At 42.5% G+C, this 19,426-nt stretch overlaps 1 protein-coding gene across 1 annotated transcript in view; it reads right to left on the reverse strand.

Moving 5' to 3' along the window:
- The window catches only part of LOC144823347 (ficolin-2-like), a 445,006-nt gene that overhangs the window by 203,062 nt on the left and 222,518 nt on the right, over positions 1–19,426 (reverse strand). Inside the window, exon 5 of the mRNA XM_078681813.1 lies at positions 10,503–10,630. Coding sequence (XP_078537939.1) covers positions 10,503–10,630 — 128 coding nt within the window. The remainder of the gene's footprint in view (positions 1–10,502; positions 10,631–19,426) is intronic.

Raw genomic sequence — 19,426 nt, forward strand, 5'->3', positions numbered from 1 at the left:
TGGGCTTTGAAAGGAAATTTCAATTATGGAAGAGGCCTCTCTTTGAACCTTCAGGTTGGATGACTTTGAGGCGTTATTTTGACTGGTCATGGGTGATTTGTCAATCTCATCCATCTTGTTTAGTGCATCTCTTGTAGCCCCAGGGATTTGTGCTGGGGATACATTAGGGGGATGGGATGGTGGCATTCTTTTAATGAAGAAGTCATTGATCAGTGGCTTCTTGTTGGTTGTGGCTTTCCTGCAGTTCTTCTTGAAACTTGGACCAGGTGTGGATATTGCCTTCGAGCCATCGGGGGGCTTTATATTAATGTCTCCTGGGGCTCCTCCCAAGCTGGGCTAGACATTGGACCTGCGAGATCTGATTAATGAGCTGTGAGGACCCGGAAATCAATTTTGTTAATGATTATGCCTTTAGTTGAATTGGTGGGGAGGCTTGCTGTGCTAGTTGGGCTGGAACTTTCTTCTTTTTCTTTTTGGGCAATGGTAGAGTGACAGCAAGTGATTTTTAATGGACCTTAAGCTGACCTTAAGCTGCTGAATTGATATATTTGTGGCCAGGCTTCTGATTGCTCGGGCTATGGTAGAGTGATGGCAGATGATTTATGATGGTCCATAAGCTGCCCTTGAGCTCCTGAATTTGTGGTCTTGTGCCCAGGCTTCAGGTTGCTGGGTTTCAGGACTCCAGTGGTGAGCGAGGCACACGAGCGACCTCCCGCAAGCCGCATCGAGCTCTAGCAGGGCAATTTCTGCCGGGGGCATGATACACACTTAGCTGCAGCCGACTAGAGCTGTTGTGCTTGTCCCCTGGTGCAAGTGCAGTACAGGCTAGGTGGTTAGAGCCCACTGGGGGACCGCGGAGGTTGTTTTGGCCACAGTAACTGATTCAGGCAGCGGGAAAGCACTGTCTATACAGAGACGGCAGGGGCAGTGAGGCATGAGTGAAGATCATCACAAGAGGCTCATGAGAGAGGCAGTGGGGTGTGAGCGCGTCGCTGCCTCTGCAAAGCTGATGTACCTCCCCTCAATGTTCCGCCACACTACTCTGCTCAGCCACAGCCTCTCCACCTCCTCTACACCACCTCTACAGCCCCGCTCCTCACCGCTACCATCTTGTCACTTCCTTGCTGCTTTCTGCACTGCACCGAGGCAGCCAAACCAACACCTTGCCAGTAAACCGGACTGCCAAGGCATATCGTTACTTCGCCTGCCTAAACACTTAATGATGCACTGCTCTCCACCTGCCATGCATCCTTTCACCCACTCATGCATCCTTTCACTCATATACCATTTCATTCATCTTTTCTTTAACCTTCCGTTCTTGCCTGTTTCTATCAAGCGATAATTTATAGCGTTCATTATGTGATTTTTTGCTGAGTTGCAGATAGAAGAGGCCATGACTCGCTCAACGCTGTAGCTGGTAAAGTGGGGGGTTCACGATCACGTGTCACAATGAAGCCCTTGTAGCTAGTGAGTATAATAGTAATTGTCAATAAGCAAGCAATGTGACATACAACCGCCCATCCCTGCAGCTGCTTCTCCCCCTCCAACTGACTCTCATCCTGCTCTGCCTGCAGCGGCACCTGAGTCAGTGGCACAGGTGATTTGAGTGGCTAGAAAAAACATTATACATTCATTAGATGTCAGATACGCCTCCCCTTAATTTTGGAATGGAAAAAATACAACTGCAATACATCACTATAGTTCAGTTAGCACTTCAGTATCATTTCAAAAATATCACTCAGGGCATTTTGTTTACTGACAATGTTAGAACAGGCCGGTAGTCAAACCAATCAAAAATGTTTCGTAATGGATTATGATGATGATGATTATTGAATTTGAGTTACTTGAAGTGAAGTTGCTGAAAAACTCTGGAATTCCGCAGAGTTCCGCACGTGATGGAGTTTCACTTTTTGCAGAGACACAGACCGCAATGAAGGGCAATGTCTCTTGCCCTTGTATAATTCCCTTAGTCTGTTTTATAATAGCCCTCCTAACATTAGCTTGTTGGAGATTGGTTGTGTGGCACTTTCAACTGCGACCTTCCAGAGGGCATGCATACTTCAGCCCTATCAATTATCAGCTCATCCATCACTTTAACCTTCACACAGGTACACTAACCCGCTGAGCTATAATGCACGTTCGTACACTTTTGCGGCAAAGGCATTAACCCCCAAGTGTGCTCCTTACCGACTTCAAATGACAGCTACATCATCCGGTCCCTGGTACTGGCTTACTTCACAGAGTTGGGTGCCCACTGCCCAGCCAACAGCAGGGCTACACCACCATTACTAATTCCCTACAGGCTGATAGAGCGTCTTGATATTCTGAAAATTGTAGGGGTGCATCATAATCACAGATAGTCCGCACCCACACATATTCTGCGTTAAACTAAGTATAATCATTAGAAAATGTGAACGTAATAATGAAAATGTATGTGTAATTCTGGGAAATTAGATCGTCCTAGCTGAAGGGGTAAAATGACATTTAAATAACCATGTATTGCAAAATGCTTAATGAATTAGCTCATGTGCGATTTGGTGCATTAGATTTAAATGTGCACCATAAAAGTCTGCACTTGTAGAGACACCTAAATGTGCCTTAAAGGTGAAGAAATGTAATGCTTATAGATGTAATGTTTATTAATGTGTTTATTAATGTGTGACGGTAGAATCTCACGTAAATACCATCCTTTCTGAGTTTATTGAGAGAAATGATATTCTAGACTCCTCACAAAACGGTTTTAGGTCCCGCCACAGTACCGAATCTGCTCTGCTGGCAGTGACGGAAGAAATCCGTGGTAACCTTGGTGTCAGAAACTCCGCAGGCTTGTTTTTTTGGGACTTAAGTGCCGCCTTTGACACTGTCTCCCACGTGATACTTTTAAGTCGCCTCCAGGAAATAGGAATTAAGGGATCGACCTTAGCCTTGTTGCCTTCCTTTTTTGAGGGTAGATCTTTTCAGGTCCTGGTGCCCCCATTTCGCTCTCGGGTTTATACCTTGCAACACGGGGTGCCACAAGGCTCAATTTTGAGCCCCTTACTTTTTAATATATATATCGAACCCCTAGCTGCGGTGGCTAAAAGCAGATGGTTGTCGTTGGTGTCGTACGCCGACGACACCCAATTGGTTATCGCCTTTTCAAAGAAATGGAACCACAACCCTGTGAAATTTAAGGAGAACTTGATGGTGATTGCGGATTGGATAGCTTCAAATTATTTACAGATTAATGCCAGTAAGTCAGAAATTCTGCTGTTTGGGAGGGACCATGATATGTGGTCTGAGCAATATTGCCAGATCAACTAAAACCAGCACCCTGGCCCAAAGAGGCAGCTAAGAATCTCGGTGTGTGGTTTAGCAGTGGTCTCTCCTTTGACCCAATCAAAATCAGTAGCAGGGACCTGTTTTGGGCTCCTGCGAGGACTAAAACCTCTACTTGGCTTCTTTGATTCTAAAATTTGTTAGACCATTGTGCAGGCTACCCTCTAATCTAGATTGGACTACGGCAACTCTCTTTATTTAGGCGCCAATAAGTCCAGCACTCGACGTTTGCAGAGAATACAGAATGCAGCAGCCCGTATTCTCTTGGCACTCCCTAAATCCTGTTCTGTGTCTAAATTTCTACCCAAACTCCATTGGTTGCCAGTGGAGAAAAGAGTTCAGTTCAAGACACTATGTGTGGCCCACAGGATTCTAACTCCGGGGTGGCTGACCTATTGGCTCTCTATGTTCCTCAACGTTCTTTACGCTCTGCTGATCAAGGGCTGGTGTGTGTTCCCCGATTTTAAGAGCCAGAGCTGGTGGCCGCTCTTTTAGAGTGCTTGCGGCCAGACTATGGAATTCACTTCCTGCGTCAATCAGAGGGATTCAGAATCATCTTGCCTTTCGCAAAGCCATAAAGACCTGGCTTTTCCCAGCCATGCGCATTACAAATCCGACAATAATAATAATAATTCTTTGGAGAGCAAAGGCCTGAATGAGAATTCGCCTTTTGCAATGGAAAGGCCGGTTCGTGATTTCTTATGTTAGCTAAATCGAGTAGGCATGAAATGTATTTTCCCTGGGAAGGCTCGCAGTTGAAGGCAGTCAGCAGATTTGTGCGTGCAAGGTTAATTCGTTCCCATGCTCTTCGTTGCAGGTGCAAGGACATTTTTCTCGTTAGCTAGACTTGTTTCAGGAGTTAGGTATGGAGGAGACCTGTTATAGTGTTTCATGGAATGCTGATAATTAGGAGCTACCTGAAGAAGCCTGGCCATTAGGAGGGTAAGAAAAGGGGTCGATTCTTAGAATGAAGGCTTAGCTTTGACTTCTGACCCATGCAACGTGAGTATACTTCTTAGGAAGTCTTCACAAGCTGACACCTTTTCTCAATCTGGCTTGGGAAATGCTAAGTAGGGATGGCACCTCAGTGTTAGTGTAGGGACAGAATTAACTGATTAATTTTCTTTTCTGTAACTGATGACGACTAATTTGGTCATCGGAGCAATTGTTGCTTGTTTCATTTTTCTAGAACTGCTTATTCTTTTCATGTTACACCGAATTAGGTTGATTCGTAGAATGAATTTTGTGTTAGTGCCCATGTATCTTTTCCACCTCGCCATGAGGTGTTTGTATGTTCAGTTATTTCTGGCTTTGTAATAAAACCCTTAAAATTGTAAGTCAGAGTTAGTGGTCCTTCAGAGTCTAAATTGGTTAGTTCATATTTATGGTAGTGAATGTATTAGTTTCACCCTTTTGCACTTCCAGCAGATAAAAAGATCCAGTCAACGAGGATTCTTAATTAATGGTAAGATAAGATAAGAATCCGGCGTTATCAAGGCCATATCCAGGAACACCCCACTCACACCTTCATGTGTCAGAAATGCTGGGAGTTGTGGTGTGGGAGGAAACAGAAAAATGATTGAATGACGGGAAGCAATCCCAAGCAAATCATGTCATCCGCCTCCTGTAGTAAGGCAGCTTCCTGTGGCAGCCGTCGCGCTCTGTCCATTCTTCACTGCCCAGTTCACAGGCCCTGGTTCCATGTGTTTAAGTTCAACACCCATCCCCAGAATCAACAGACGTCCCCACCCACTCCTAGGCAGGAGCTGCACTGCCCTTCATAATAGGATTTGGCATCCAGTTTCTGCCTTCATCTCCTCCCCAGGCATAGTGAGTCTCAGTGAGAAGCTACCTCCCCTTGATGCGCACACTCACATTCCCTTTCAGTACCTCTGCGAGTACGAGCAAGGGTAACTAATTCCGCATTTATTAATGGCCCTATGTGAGAAATGGAAATAAATTACTTATCCCTGGCCTATAAACTATGCCAAGCAGCGTAAGTGGACTCTTTGCTGAACTCCGTGCTCCAAGTGGGGCGGACAGTAGCAAAAACTCTGCAAACTCCGCCAGCGGAGCGCAGTTTACCAACCAGGGCTAAAAAAGGTAATGCAGGGATAGCAGGAATTAAGCAAAAATTGGATAGGAGAGTTTGGAAAAAAAGGAGACAGTATGAAAAAGAAAACAAGGCAACATTTAAAATCATATAATGGTGGGCAGAGGTAAAAGTTATAGAAATAATAATAAATATTAGGGCTTACTGGGCTGAGCAGAGCCTTCAGCATTGGCCATGGAGGTCTGTACCTCCTTCCCAGTTCTTCCCGGAGCCGCCTCTGCGCTGCCTTTCTTCTTGCCCTTGGGTGCTGATTCAGAAAATAAAAAATAGATTAGTGGTTTAGTTAATCTCCACAAAATTATTATGACAGGCAAGCGGAGTAACATTGTACTTATCTAAATAAGAGTGCCTATAGTAATAGTATCGACTATCGTTGAGTTGGCCTTAGTAATCTTAAAATCCCAATTCCAAATTTCCTTAACAAAAACTACATTTGGAACTAATGCATTGCAATGAATGATCTTTTATTGTATTTTCATTTCTCAACCCCCTTGATGGACCAACTCAGTCTCCCTCTTTTGCAATGCATAGATGCATACTAGTACTACACATCACTGTGAAACTACTTAGGGCTATATGAGTTACATAAAGAAAGTCACAGAGAACGCTAATTCAATGATTTCACTAATAAAACTGGGTAGCGCTGAACACCTGTCTAGCTCAAACTGGAACAATAAATAATATTCTTAATTTAAACTAAACTTACCTTACCTCTGAGAGTGAGCAGCATGCTATTTAGATTTTTTTTTAGCATTGTAGAACACAAACATAACAAATAATTAATACTCACCAAGCCCCGCAATCTCTAGCTGGTCGAGCAGATCCTGCTCCGGTCGAGGATATCCACCCAGCAGCGCGTCAGCTTCTGGGCAGTGCAGTGGATTTTGTTGGCACGCCACATACACCCTCCCCCAATGCAGCAGCCACTCCCACAGAGGGCACCCACTGCTAGGCCTGCTGTCAGCATGGAGGAGAGGTGGCGCCGCACAATAAAAACTATTGCTTCCACCTCCACCTCACAAAAGATTGCCCGGGTTTCACCACATGGTGGTGCTGCCATCTGCAGGATAGGCAGCTGCTCCCAGTTTGGGGGGGCTTGGTGCCACCGCTTCCCTGTTGGCCCAGCTCTGACATGGCACTACGTGGGCGGAAAAAAAGAAAAACGAAGGAAGGAAGGAAAGAAGGGTAATACAAATAATAAGGAAGTGAAAGAGAAATAGTACAAAAACTCATGAAAAACCATGACAAAATTAAAACAAAACATAAAATACATAGACAAAAAACACACACTAATACAATATATATAATGAGGTGTAGAATATTTAGGAGGGTGGAGGATTGAGAAGATTAGGAAGGTTTCAAAAAAGGCCCATCACCATGAACAGATCTGAGAAAACAAGATGCCGGTGCCCAAGTGAACTGCGTGGTGCCATTCACGTGAGATTTCCAACACGAGGAGGCACTCCAAGCTGCGTATGACATAAAAAGGCATTGCAGATGGGTGCGCCTTGAAACTTCGCCCACCCGCGGTACTCCACGTAGCATTGCGGAATTTTTAAACCACTTTGCAGAGTTCCACATAGCACAAATTCGTGAATTCTGCCCAGGACTTGTGTAAGGCTTTTCAAGCTTAGGAGTTGCTAATGCAAGAGATTCACCAAGTGTCTCACATTGCTTGAAGACAGTGCGAAAACATGATGCCCAGATTACCATCTACAGCTGGTACTTCCGTATTTCTTACAAATGTGCCACAAATTTGCTGATATCCTGAACAAAGTATCTGTATTTGCCCTTTCAGACTGGGGCAGTCATTATTTTTGCCTGAGTCTTTGGGGGTCGCCAATTAAGAATATCTCCCATTTTATCTTTCAGTATCTTCAACTTTCTGTTGTCTGCAACATGTCCAATTGCCCCATCCTGCCTGGACCAAATTGACATTCTGAACCCTATTAGTAAAACAAATCCTGAGGACCCTCAGGAGTCCCAGAGCATGTGCTCCTAATTTGAAAGCCATTCAGGACCACCAATAACAACATCATAACTTTATAAATTGTTCAGCTCCCTATAACAGAGCCTGATTTATCAGTCACTGGAAGCATGCTGGGACATGCTTCATGATAAAGTTAGTGACAATGAACTTGAATGAGTCTACATAGCAAACAAAGGTTAATATTTCCCCCACTCTAGACCTCAGGGTCACTTGCCACTACTGACTGTAGTGTATAAATAGGGACTCTATTTAAGGGTCAGAGACCAGCTCACTATGTCCAACATGCATCGCAGCATCCTATCTGTGTCACATTGAGTTAGTCTGACACAAATAGGATGCTGCGATGCATAGTCATGTGGGTCCTCTAGGGGTGGTGCATTGCCCACTTGGGAGGCAGACTATTCTGGGACAATTGCAAACTTAGGAGAAATACCCCTACTTCATTAAGTTGACAACTTGCGTTGGTGCCTGCTCCAGAACACTAATTTGACATCCTTGTTACTAAAAAGTTTCATACATAGATTCTAAAGCTGAGAACAAGGTCACAAAGAGTCAAAGATTGTTAGAAAGACTTCACCTCAGCTACTCACACCACAGGCAGTAACCAAACAAAATTATGCACCATGTTCAGGGTAGTACATTATGTTTTCACAAGCACCATAGTTTTGCGAGAGCCAGTAGTATGATAATGTAATCCCTACCCCAAAAAATAATGATATTACCCAAAATAACTTATCAATAAAAGGCCATACACTCTTCCATGGATCTATGATCTTTCATAGATCTTTCATAGATCTCTAATTGATAATATAACAACTATCTTTAATGCCCCTGACAACACTAAGCTCAAAAGAACACCACTTGTCTCTTTCATATCAATTAAGAACAAATGGGGACCTTAATTTGCCCCTTAATCAGCTACAATTGGTGAGTACGATAGTAGTGGCTTTCCCGTGAAGTCAAATACACCTTCCTGTTAACATGACACATCAACATGTTTGTTTGTGAAAATGGCATTAAAAACTAAACAAAAACTAGACAAAACAAAACCAACAACTTTTTATGTGAAGAAACATATCTAATAAACATAATATAAATATAAAAATATAAAGAGGAGAAATCAAAAAAAATTGTAGAGAAGTCTAACTGCACATTTTGGAGGTATGCAAGAACAGCTCACTGTAGAAACTCATCAGCAGTAAGCAAAAGACCCATTTAACCTCTTTGCTATCATCACAACACAACACTGAACACCCCGCTAACCTGAGGAAATATGAATTATTAGTACCATAAACTTATGTGGCATTCAAGCATCATTTCGGTTCAAGCACCGCTCCTACCCATGACCTGCCACAGAACCCTACTGCGACCATCACTTAGCACTCTGGAGACTCAAACTATCATCCTGACAACACTCAGACTCTGACACAGAGTACTTTTGCTCTCGAACTGATTTCTGGATTTTTTTTGTGAATATGTTTTATAGCTTTATCTAGTCTAGGTTCAATGAAAAACTGTTGACCAACTATCCTCCTTGTATCATGACATCTGGTAAAGCTGTGAGTCATACATTGCTATAAAAATGCAAAGAAATTAATAAAGAAATGCCTTATCAGAATAGGACTCAACAACAGTGAGATTCCTCTGTATCATTCTGGACAGCAAACTCATCATAAAATGACCGGTCAACACCTTTTCCTCAGCCTGCTTTCACACTCTCTGCATGCTCCGCAGAACCTTCAAGTGACTCCCCATCAGCACCAGAAAAACAGTGATGCAGGCCTTCATCACCAGCCATCTGGACTATGGCAACACACTCTATGCAGGCACCACCAGCAAACTCATGAGAAGACTTCAGACAATACAGAATGCACCTGCCACAATGACCCTCAACCTGCCCAAAAGGACCCACATCACCCAGCAGCTGAGAGACCTCCACCGGCACCCCATCCAGAAAAGATGCCTTTTCAAACTCCTGACCCCACGCCTACAAAGCCGTTCACACCCAAGGACCTGCATACATGAACCATGGGTTGAACTTCCACGAACCGCAGCTCCACCCATCTCGCTGTCCCACAGAAAGCATGCCTCTGCCACTGCTGCACTGGAGGACACTCCTTATCCAACCTCACAGCGAAGTCCTAGAACGCCCTCCTCCTACACCTCCAAATATCAACCTCGCTAACAGACTTCAGGAAAAAGCTCCGCAGCTGGATCTTCGACTGAAAACCATAGTCCAGCACTTGGATACCCTCATGGGTGATATGTTGCTCTCTACAAGTACAGCATGATTGATTGATTGATTAAAGAAGAATCAGCAGCCACCCCTCAACTCACTGAAATACCCCCTTAATCACTCATAAGCCCTCTCCAATACTTAGCCAGTCCTTGCTCCAGTTCTCACAGTCCTCAGTTTCTTCTTGCAATAATTACAAAAGCCCTTCACAGACATGTCAATTCTCAGGACCCCCTAACTAAAGTCCTCTCCAGTACTTACCTACCACTCCAATACTCTCCAATCTCTCGCCATTCCACCCCAGCCCTCCCTCCAGGATTGTCCAGCACCATCCAATACTTATTAGCTTTACATTTTTGCACAACACCCAGCCCTCGTGTCTCCTGTACAAACAAGCTTTACTCATCGGACCTCCCTTCAATACTCATCTATACTCAGTCGGTACGGACTAGCTTCCTTAAGGAGCGCAATAATCCTCCATTTCTCATCAGCTCTCCCTCCAGTGCTTTGCAACTCCCTCCATCATTCACCATTTCATTTTCTCCAGTACCATACCCTCTGTGCAGTACTCAAGAGTCACACTCCAGTGCTTGCCAGTTCTTCATCTCCATTACTCACCAGGCCTCTGATACTGTGAAGCCCGCACTGAGTAGTCAAGAGCCCATTCACTAGCTCTCCCTCTAGTACTCAAAGCTCTCCCACCATTTTTAACTGACTACTCCTCTGCAATTCTCCCCATTTATTCCTACTGTATTCACTTACTCCTATCTCTCATGTACTCACTAATGCCTTCAGGTAATCGCCAGCCTCATTCCCTTTCTCATCACACTCCTTCCAGTACTCACCAGCCAACCACCTCCTTCGGTCTCCATGTCACAGTAGACCTGCAGTGCTCTGCAATCAGGCAGGTAAATGGTGTACCATCCGCTTATAGAGTCCCCTCTATGTAGAACATCCACACAGCTTCGAGGGCCTGAAAACCAGAAAGAGAGTGTCATGAGAAACACATGCATCACTCAACATCCTTCCTGTCATGCACAGCTCCTGCAAGATACCAGGTATCCTTCAACAACCTCTCCTCTAAGACAAGTATCACTCCAAGTACCCCTGAAATATCACACACCTGGAATACCAGGTATCACCCCCCAATCCTTCCTTTTACAAATCTGACACATCAGGTTGTAGTGTAGTTCCTATATTCCCAATAGGCTCTGCGCATTGGAATAACACAAACAGCAGTTTAGACGTAGGACTGAGGTCATCTAGGTCTCTACTGATTATGTTAGACTTAATTAGGTTTGCCAGCTAGCTAAGTGGTCACTAGAAACTTTCTCGAGTGAACAGGAAGGGGTTAACTTTTCTGAATAGACAATAAGGGATTAGTTTCTGACAACCGCATAAACATGACAACTTTGCTCCCTCAGAATAAAGAGTATATCTCTAGAGTTGTGTGAAAACAATAGACAGCTATTTCACTCAGTCAATCGTGCATGCTTAACTTCACCAGAGTGCAGAGAAATAGAGAGATGGGCGTTTTCAATAAAAGTTGTTATTTATTGAGCAGTCTTCTTTCTCATGCAAGAGAAATGAGTTGCCACAATTGCCATACTTATCATGAAGTAAAGTGCATACAGTAAAAGGAGTATTATGAAATAATACTGTAAAAGCATTGATATGGTTTCTTAGCCATATGATACTTTAAAACGGATAAAATATATACATACATAAAAACATTTACTAATGTACTCAACTGGTGCTTCTAAAATACGCCTAACCCTGTGTACCTGACCTAAGACTAATACGTGGGAAGGAGTAAGTAAGTTGCAGTTTAAGTTAAGTTGGTTTTTGCCAAGAATCTGAATTAAGAATTCTCTTAAGGTTTTAATCAGCTCCGTACCTTGGTTCTAGAATGAAGGAGGTCTTTTAGCTCTCTCTCAGGACTCAATCTCCCAGCAACCCGCAAGGGTGACTGGAAACACCAGAGCTGGAATTTCTCGGCAGGAGAAAAGACAGCGTCTCTCTCAGTGCGTCAAATGGGAGAGTCGGCTTCCTTCGGCACTCGCATCAGCTGGGCGTCGGGCAAGTAGATAGCCGCTCTGCTCCAAACCACCGTGTGTTTGCTTAAGGCAACGTCGGTATATCTATACCTGAAAGGTGCCGGGTTTTGAAGTAAGGTTGGAAATAAGACGTCATTAAGAACTAACAGTTCTTTCTGGACTCCAGGAGTTCTTGTGCAAATCAAAACAAAAGCAGGGGGAATTCCCAGGCTGCTGGAGGCTTGGTTTGTTTAAAGAACGCGTTGTACTTTCTAGGAGTCTTTGGGAGTAGCCTTGCCGTATTTGGACTGCATGGGCTATGACTAGATATGGACATGATTCCTATGCCTTTATAAGGATATGTTTCGTTATAACCACATAAGGGCATGAATCAGGGATATCTTGATTAGGGTCCTAGATAGATTCACAACACCCACTCCACGTATTAATGTCCATCATTACTAAATACTAAGCAATACTAAACATATAACGATGCATGTGTGTTTTCCAACCCACCCCAAAATACATAAATTGCATTTGAAATGGTATATGGTAAATACACGAAAATGAGTATTTATACTGTACCTTTTTTCAAGCAGTATTATCATTCAGGAAATGCATATATAAATATTGGCTGAATGAATTGCGAAAATTACTTTTATGAAATGGCTCTTAATACAGAAAAGAAGGTCGAGACCATTCCATCACATATTTATACAATACTGTACATGTGCTAGAGGCTGAGCTAAAATATTGTCTCTAGTGTCTCTAAAAATAGAAGCTCTGTTCTCTAAGAATAGTTCTACTTTAAGCAGAGTACTATGTGCCAGAACAAAGGTAAATATTTTGGAAATGGAAAAAATAATTTCGCTTTCAGGGGAAAAAATAGTTCAAAATGTTTTCAGTAGTGTTGTTTATCAAAAACTGAAGGCCGAATTCAGAGTTCACGGAAAGCTGTGTGCTCGTTGTTTTTAAAAGTTATTCTCGTTGTTAGGAGAGAACATTAAATCAGACAGGCTTGCGAAAAATGGGTCTACAACAGTAGGTGAAAGTTCAACCAAGTTCGAAAAAGCTGAAATAGTGCATATGTGAGAATCATTGCTATCGTCGATGTCTGGATCAGCAATGCTCACAGAAGGTTGTACCTGTGTGGTGCTGCTTTCATCTCGTACTTCACCGCCACCTAATCGTAATGGTGAAGTCTCAACGAATGCCGCTATCAGAATAGGTAGCCGATGGGGACAACACGTTGCATGAGCCGTTACCGAACCAAACAAAGTATCGATATCCATAGGTACTGCTGATGGTAGTGTAAGACAGACGTCCAACACGCATTCTTCTCCGCATAGCAGACATCGAAGCACAGGTAAGATGCAATCTTGCCAGATTGGTCTTAATGAAAGAAACCAGATTGCACTCAAATCTCTTAGCCGGGCTAATCCGAGGACTCCAGTGATTCGATCTCGGTAGCGTATTGCTAGGATCGTTTCTTCCATTGTAGCTGGAGTTTTGTCTGTGGCTTAGCTTGCCATATCGGAGAAGAAGGATCAAAAATAAAATTCCTGCTACGAGTCCTAAAAGAAGAGGCAGGCCGCCGAATAACAAATGCACAAAATTCGGGAAAATGCCCAGAACTGTTTCAAAGGGTGCTAAAAGTCCCGAAAAAATTGTCTTAAATACATGTGCGATGCCACTGGTATCAGAAATGTTTAAGATTTGGCTTAACATTTCTACGAAATGGACGGGGCAATTTGTCGATAATAGGGTATGTATCTCTGCAGCTGTCCTTGCAACTTGCAGATCATACGTCTCTTTGGACGAGGTTAAAGGCACAGTTGTCTTTCAAAGAATAGACTTCATTCTGCTTAAAGTATCAATTCGAATAGAAGAGATATTCAAAGAAGGCCATATTGCCGCCTCCATGTCTGGATTGCTGTTTGGATACAATACTTGCATACAGCAAATGACCCTGGAAGTAACGGTTACGAGATAGGCTTTTCCTGGCACCATGCCACAACAGCTGTGATCCCTTATTAGAACGTAGCTGCCGTTGGAAAGCGGTCTGAAAAATGGCTCTATCTGTTTTGCAGGAGTGCCATGCAGGTGACATGAAAGGTTATTTGATGAACCCTTGCAGGTTCCATGCAAGTTAATACCTTGACACAGAAGTGTACCGCTTAGTGATTTTTTACAATTGTTACCACTAAGGAATACCTCTTTTTTCCCTTCACTATAACATTTGTGTGTATAAGGTAAATTCCAGGTTGATTTGATGTATCCTTTACCCAACCTTTCATACAGGCCTGCTGGTATATATTTTTGGCAATACTTAAACTGGAAAGTTGTTATCGGAATTGTAATTGTTCCGTGTATTATCCATTCAATGACAGGTCTCTCTGACATTGTCAATGGTAATCTCTCAAGTTTTTCAATGCTCAGAATCGTATAGTCTGCTCCTTTTTGTGCCAAACTGATTTGTTTATCAGTAAGGTTAAAGATAGAAAATAATGACGTTATGTTGATTAGACACCGTGGCACGTAGTCTGAACGCAGGTTTTGCAACGTCCAGCCTAGCTGTACAATAGAACGCAATTGGGACTGACCATGTTGTAACATTAGCAAGTCCTGCCCTATTATATCAATAGCAGATGATACAATGCTGTCCAGTGAATATATTCTGGAGGACAACCCATTGTCCACTACAGACAGTGATTTTTCCAAATTTATACAATCAATTTCTCGTATTTTTTCTGCTGTTTCAATTTGTGTTACTTTCCAAGCTTCGTTGTAAGCAGCGTATATACCAGCGTATATGAAAAGTGTTTAATGCTGTTTGCGAGGTCCCAGTATGAAATCTCGCAAGTCAGCACCGTCTTTAAGTAAAGTCAAGTGTTGCTTAATTTCAGCCAGTGTGGATTTCTGTAGCCACTCAAGGCATAGTTTCCCTACACTGTATGTAGTAACTATCCCTGGACGTTGTCTCTGGGAATATCTTGGGTCTGGCCAGTTCTGTTTGAACCCCTGTGTTTTGTTCAGGAATCTATATTGACAGTTATTTGTGTCTGTGGGCCAGATCAACCATTTTTTCCAATCAGGATTTGTTCTGTTTTGGTGTAAAATATGGGACACGTCTATCTCCACATCTGTAGTGCTATTACTATCAGGTATGGGCTTTGGAATAGACGGTTTATTTAAGTCTTTTATCTTGGCTAAACCAAGACAGGTTGTTTGCTGAATTGTGTCATTCAGGAATATTATCTGTTCTGGGATAATGCAGGCTCTAAATAATGCTTCTAGACCTTGTACCTGCCAGTCTTTTGTACCCCAGATGGTTTTTGTCTCAATGTTGTTTTTCCAAAATTCAAAACCAAATGTAGACATTTCATCATAAAACTTTTCAGAATAAATCAATTTAGTATTTGTCAACATTGTTTTCATTCCTGTCTCATTTAACATTTTAAAATAAAACGTTTCTGGATCACTGTTATTAAACCCTGAGAAGTATGGGAATTTCTCATAAAATGTTTTTAAGCTGCCTTTTGGCGGAGTTGGACAATGTTCCCATTGATTATAATTAAAAACATTTCTAGGTTGTGCAGATTTATGCAAATAGTGATGACCATAGTGGTTAAAACAGTACATTTCTTCATAGTTCGATGAACCCTGTAAGTAATCTTGTTCTGTGAATTTAGCTGACATTACTAAATCTGACATCATATTATTAATATTTTCAAAGTCCCAATCATCAGAGAAAGTACTTGGTGTCACAAAGTCACTTAATGAAACCTTGAACTGGTGTGGATATTTCAAGAGCTCAATCGGGCCATAGATTTCGTAATCAGTTTTGTCCCATGCTACCCCACCGGGTATTGGATTGGCTGTGATGTTCACTGATGACAGTTCTCTTTTCTCGATGTGTGAGGCTTTAGGACCAAGTTGATGTATTGACTTGCTGTGTCCATTGTACTATATTTTCCATCAATAAATTTTCCTAAACATAGAACCATGATGAGCCAAAGTAGGAGGAAAAGTACACCTAACACAATCCAAAATTCCATCCATGGTGAAATCAGATATGTTTCTTTGAGTTGATGAAAAAGTTCAGTCATTTTTTCTTTGAAAGTTTTTGTTGCTGGCGTTTCTTCATGTTCGCTTGGATCATCAGAAAAGTCATCGAAATTGATGAAGTAGCCAGATGCAGTTCTGTCAATTGTTGGAATTGCTTCCGGATTCTCATTAGTCTTTGCATTTTTCTTTGTTTCATTAGCATAGTCTGAGGCTACATCGTTGTAGACAGGTGTTTCTTGACGAACTGTTGCAATTTGGGTTTCAAGCGGCACAAGTTCTATGGCTTTGTTGCAGAGTCCTTTTTTATTCACTGCAGGTTTATCAAAAGTGATTAGTCTTTCAGTTTGAACCTCTTGGATTGTAGCAAGATTTGGTCTTCTGCTATTTCTTGGGGGTCCACTGGGCCTACTACTTATTATTGGCCACATGATTGTGGTTTTACCAGGTCGATGGATACAACTCTGTCCTCCTTTTTACCAGCAAGGGGCAGTAGTACTACTGATCTTGTTCCGCTGACAGCTAAGACAGGTACTGCTTTTCTGTAAGAAGGCCCAAATTCCTTCTTCACCGCGATCTTTTCTCTGATCTTCTCCCCAATCTTTGGAATCCAGACAGGTCTTGCTGGGACAGGTGGTTTCTCTTCAGTGGTCGTTGGCTTTAACTTTATGTTACTTAGACTTCTTCTTGTTTCATTTAAGTCCTGTAAACAGCCAAACGGTCTTTGATTTGACCCACCCATCACCCGAACCTAATACCCTCGCCGTTATAGATTGCTTTATGTCACGGTTTTTTCTTTCCACTACCGCATTTCCCTCAGGATGGAAGGGAGAAGAGTACCGCAATGCAATGCCCATGCTGGTCATGGCCTCTTTGTAAGCTCGAGAGCTAAACGCAGGACCCTGGTCAGAATGTAGCATGCCAATTGCATATGTGCCGATAAAGACTCGCAAATCTTTTATAACAGTTCTGGCGTCAGCCGAGCGCTGGTGTCTGCATCTTAAGTGAATCTAGTCTTAATAATTATGGGACCGCCTTTTTCCTTCTGGATCTTTGCGTATAGATAGCCTGATGCTTTCTAATAAGGGTATCTGGGCTGGTGTCTCGTCCGGTTCACCACTGCTATTTCTATCACAGTTCTGACAATTAGTTGCAAAGTTGTAAATTTGCACGCACATCCCCGGCCACCAGTATTGTGATTGTAATTCTATTACCGATTTCAAGATCTCTTGGTGCCTCAGACCCTGTCCCATGTGCGCTTCTTGAATCAAGTAAGCCCTCCGGTTCGTTTTTGGAATTACTCTGTCCTCCACTCCAGGGATTTGAGCAAAAGGAACGGAGTTTGCATCAATTATGTATGTATTACTGAGTGGATAGTTGAGAGGTAAAGCTGCATAGTCGCCTTTTAAAGAGGCTTTTACCGCCAGCATGGTTTCTCCATCTATGTGTTTTTAGAACGCTTTTTTGTGGCTATGGAAGCCGGTTGAACCGCTGCCGCTGTGGCTCTGTTAGCCAATGAATTCCCGGCAACGTAAACGCCATCACGTTGATGACTCAGTGTATGTATCACGTGAGTCTTTCGTAGTTCTTTCTGCAAAAGAACTACTTGTTCTCATAGCTTTTTATGCTTTATTGTGGCACCGGTGTCATCTTTGTAACCGTTTTGAATCCAGATCTGCATGCTCCTATTGTAAGACTGGACGCAGTAATGCGAATCGCACACTATTAGTGTGGGGAATTTGCGATCTGCATTTTCAAGCACCATCTTTAAAGATCTTATTTCAGCTCGCTGAGCTGTACAGTTTCTGAGTGATTCAGTTTTGGTGATTATCGGTCTGAATTTACCAAACCGCCAGCGACCTTTAACATTCGCGCACGCTGCATTGTAGGATTTTTTATCCACATCGTAGTGTTGTGCAAATCTGTCCATGTAGATTACAGAGCTGTACTGTTCGAGAGGCAGAATTTCGATTGGCAGAGGATATTCATGTTCGTATTCTAGATCTTCTAGTTTTTTCATTTTCGGATCAAATGCGTGTTTCACGTCATCTGCAGCAAGAGAATTTTCCCATTGTATCCATTTTTGGATCTAATGCCACAGCATTCGGAATGCGTGGTCTTGTTACTGCCTCAAGGGCTGATACTGCTGTTAAAACAGATATGCTCTTGCCTTGGGCTAGGGCTCTTTCTTTTGCTACAGCAGTTTGAACCGCAGTTAGAATTTTTTCAGTAGAACTGAATTTCATTTCAGCTTGTGTGTACAAGTGTGATTTGTAAGCTATTGGTATCGTTTCTCCCTCATTAGAGGTCAGGTACGTGAATCCGCATCTTCCTGGGATGACTCGGATTACGAGGTTGCGTACGTTTTCGCGTGTTTGCAATTTTGTTTTAGTTAACATGTCTGTTTGTAATGATCTTAACATTTCTGTGTGTTTCTGAGTCCAATTGATTGGTTTGAAATCAGGTTTTATTAATTCATATAGAGGTTTAACCCTCTCTGCATAATTTAGAATGTATGTTCTTCCGAAATTCAGGAAGCCTAGTATTGATTGTAAGTTCTTCAGCATTTTTGGAGCTTGGAGTACAGCACACTTCTCTAAGAAGTTGTCTGCTAGGCTTTTGCCTTCACTTGATAATTCATATCCTAAAAACAGGACAGTTAAATGGGCAATTCGTGACTTTTTAAAGTTTAATTTGTACCCTTCAGCTGCGAACCCAAGTATTATGGTGTTCACTCTTTTTAAGCGAGTCTCCAGGTCGTCGTCTGTTAGATAGATGTCATCGACATAAGATAATGCCTCATCTTCATATATTTGTAGTAACTCTGTTACCCTTGCTGAGAATAATCCTGGGCTATTCTTGAATCCCTGTGGGAGTCGACAGAATTGTTTTTGCGACCCCATTGTTGAGAAAGCGGTCAGATACCTGCTTTCAGGTGCAATGTTTTGACAAAAGAATCCATTAGAGATATCTAATGTCGTTTTATATTTTTTGCGCACGATGTTATTCATTAGTGCTGCACTGTGTGAGTTTTATACTGCAAATGTCTTGCAACAGGAGTTTAGGTGTCTGTAGTCCAAAACTAGACGATATGAATCGTCTGGCTTGGAGACAGGAAACAAAGGATTGTTCATTTGTGAGGTGCATGTTTCAATTACCCCCTGATATTCAAGTTGATCTAAGATCTCCCTGACTTGTTTTTTAGCTTCTTGCTTTACAGGGTACTGCCTTTGTGCAGTAGGTTGACTTTTTAACTGGATTTTGTGGTGAGGAGAATCCTCATCCCATCCTACATGATTTTTATATAATGCAGGAGCTTGGGCTACTGCCCATTTTCTAGCAAATGTGTATTTTTTATGTATTGGAATATGATTTGAGAAGGCAGGCATAATCATTTCTTCGCCATGTGGGCACTCTCTGACAAACTCTGGTGGCCAGTCTTTTTCTGCTAGAAGGATATCATAGCCCTTAGAAAGGTTATCCCAAAAGAGACCCTTTACTTTCCTAGTTTTGTCCCCCTCTATACGCAATGTTATTTCATATAATTTATGGGGTTTGCTAACTCTGGTGTCTGCGGTTTCCACTTGAATGTATTCATTCGTGTCCACGGTCTCCAGAAGATTCATCAGGATCTTGCGAGCTATGGTCTAGCATTGTCTGGGCCCATT

The sequence above is a fragment of the Lissotriton helveticus genome, chromosome 3_1 (assembly GCF_964261635.1).
Source record: "Lissotriton helveticus chromosome 3_1, aLisHel1.1, whole genome shotgun sequence".
NCBI classification, from domain to species: domain Eukaryota; kingdom Metazoa; phylum Chordata; class Amphibia; order Caudata; family Salamandridae; genus Lissotriton; species Lissotriton helveticus.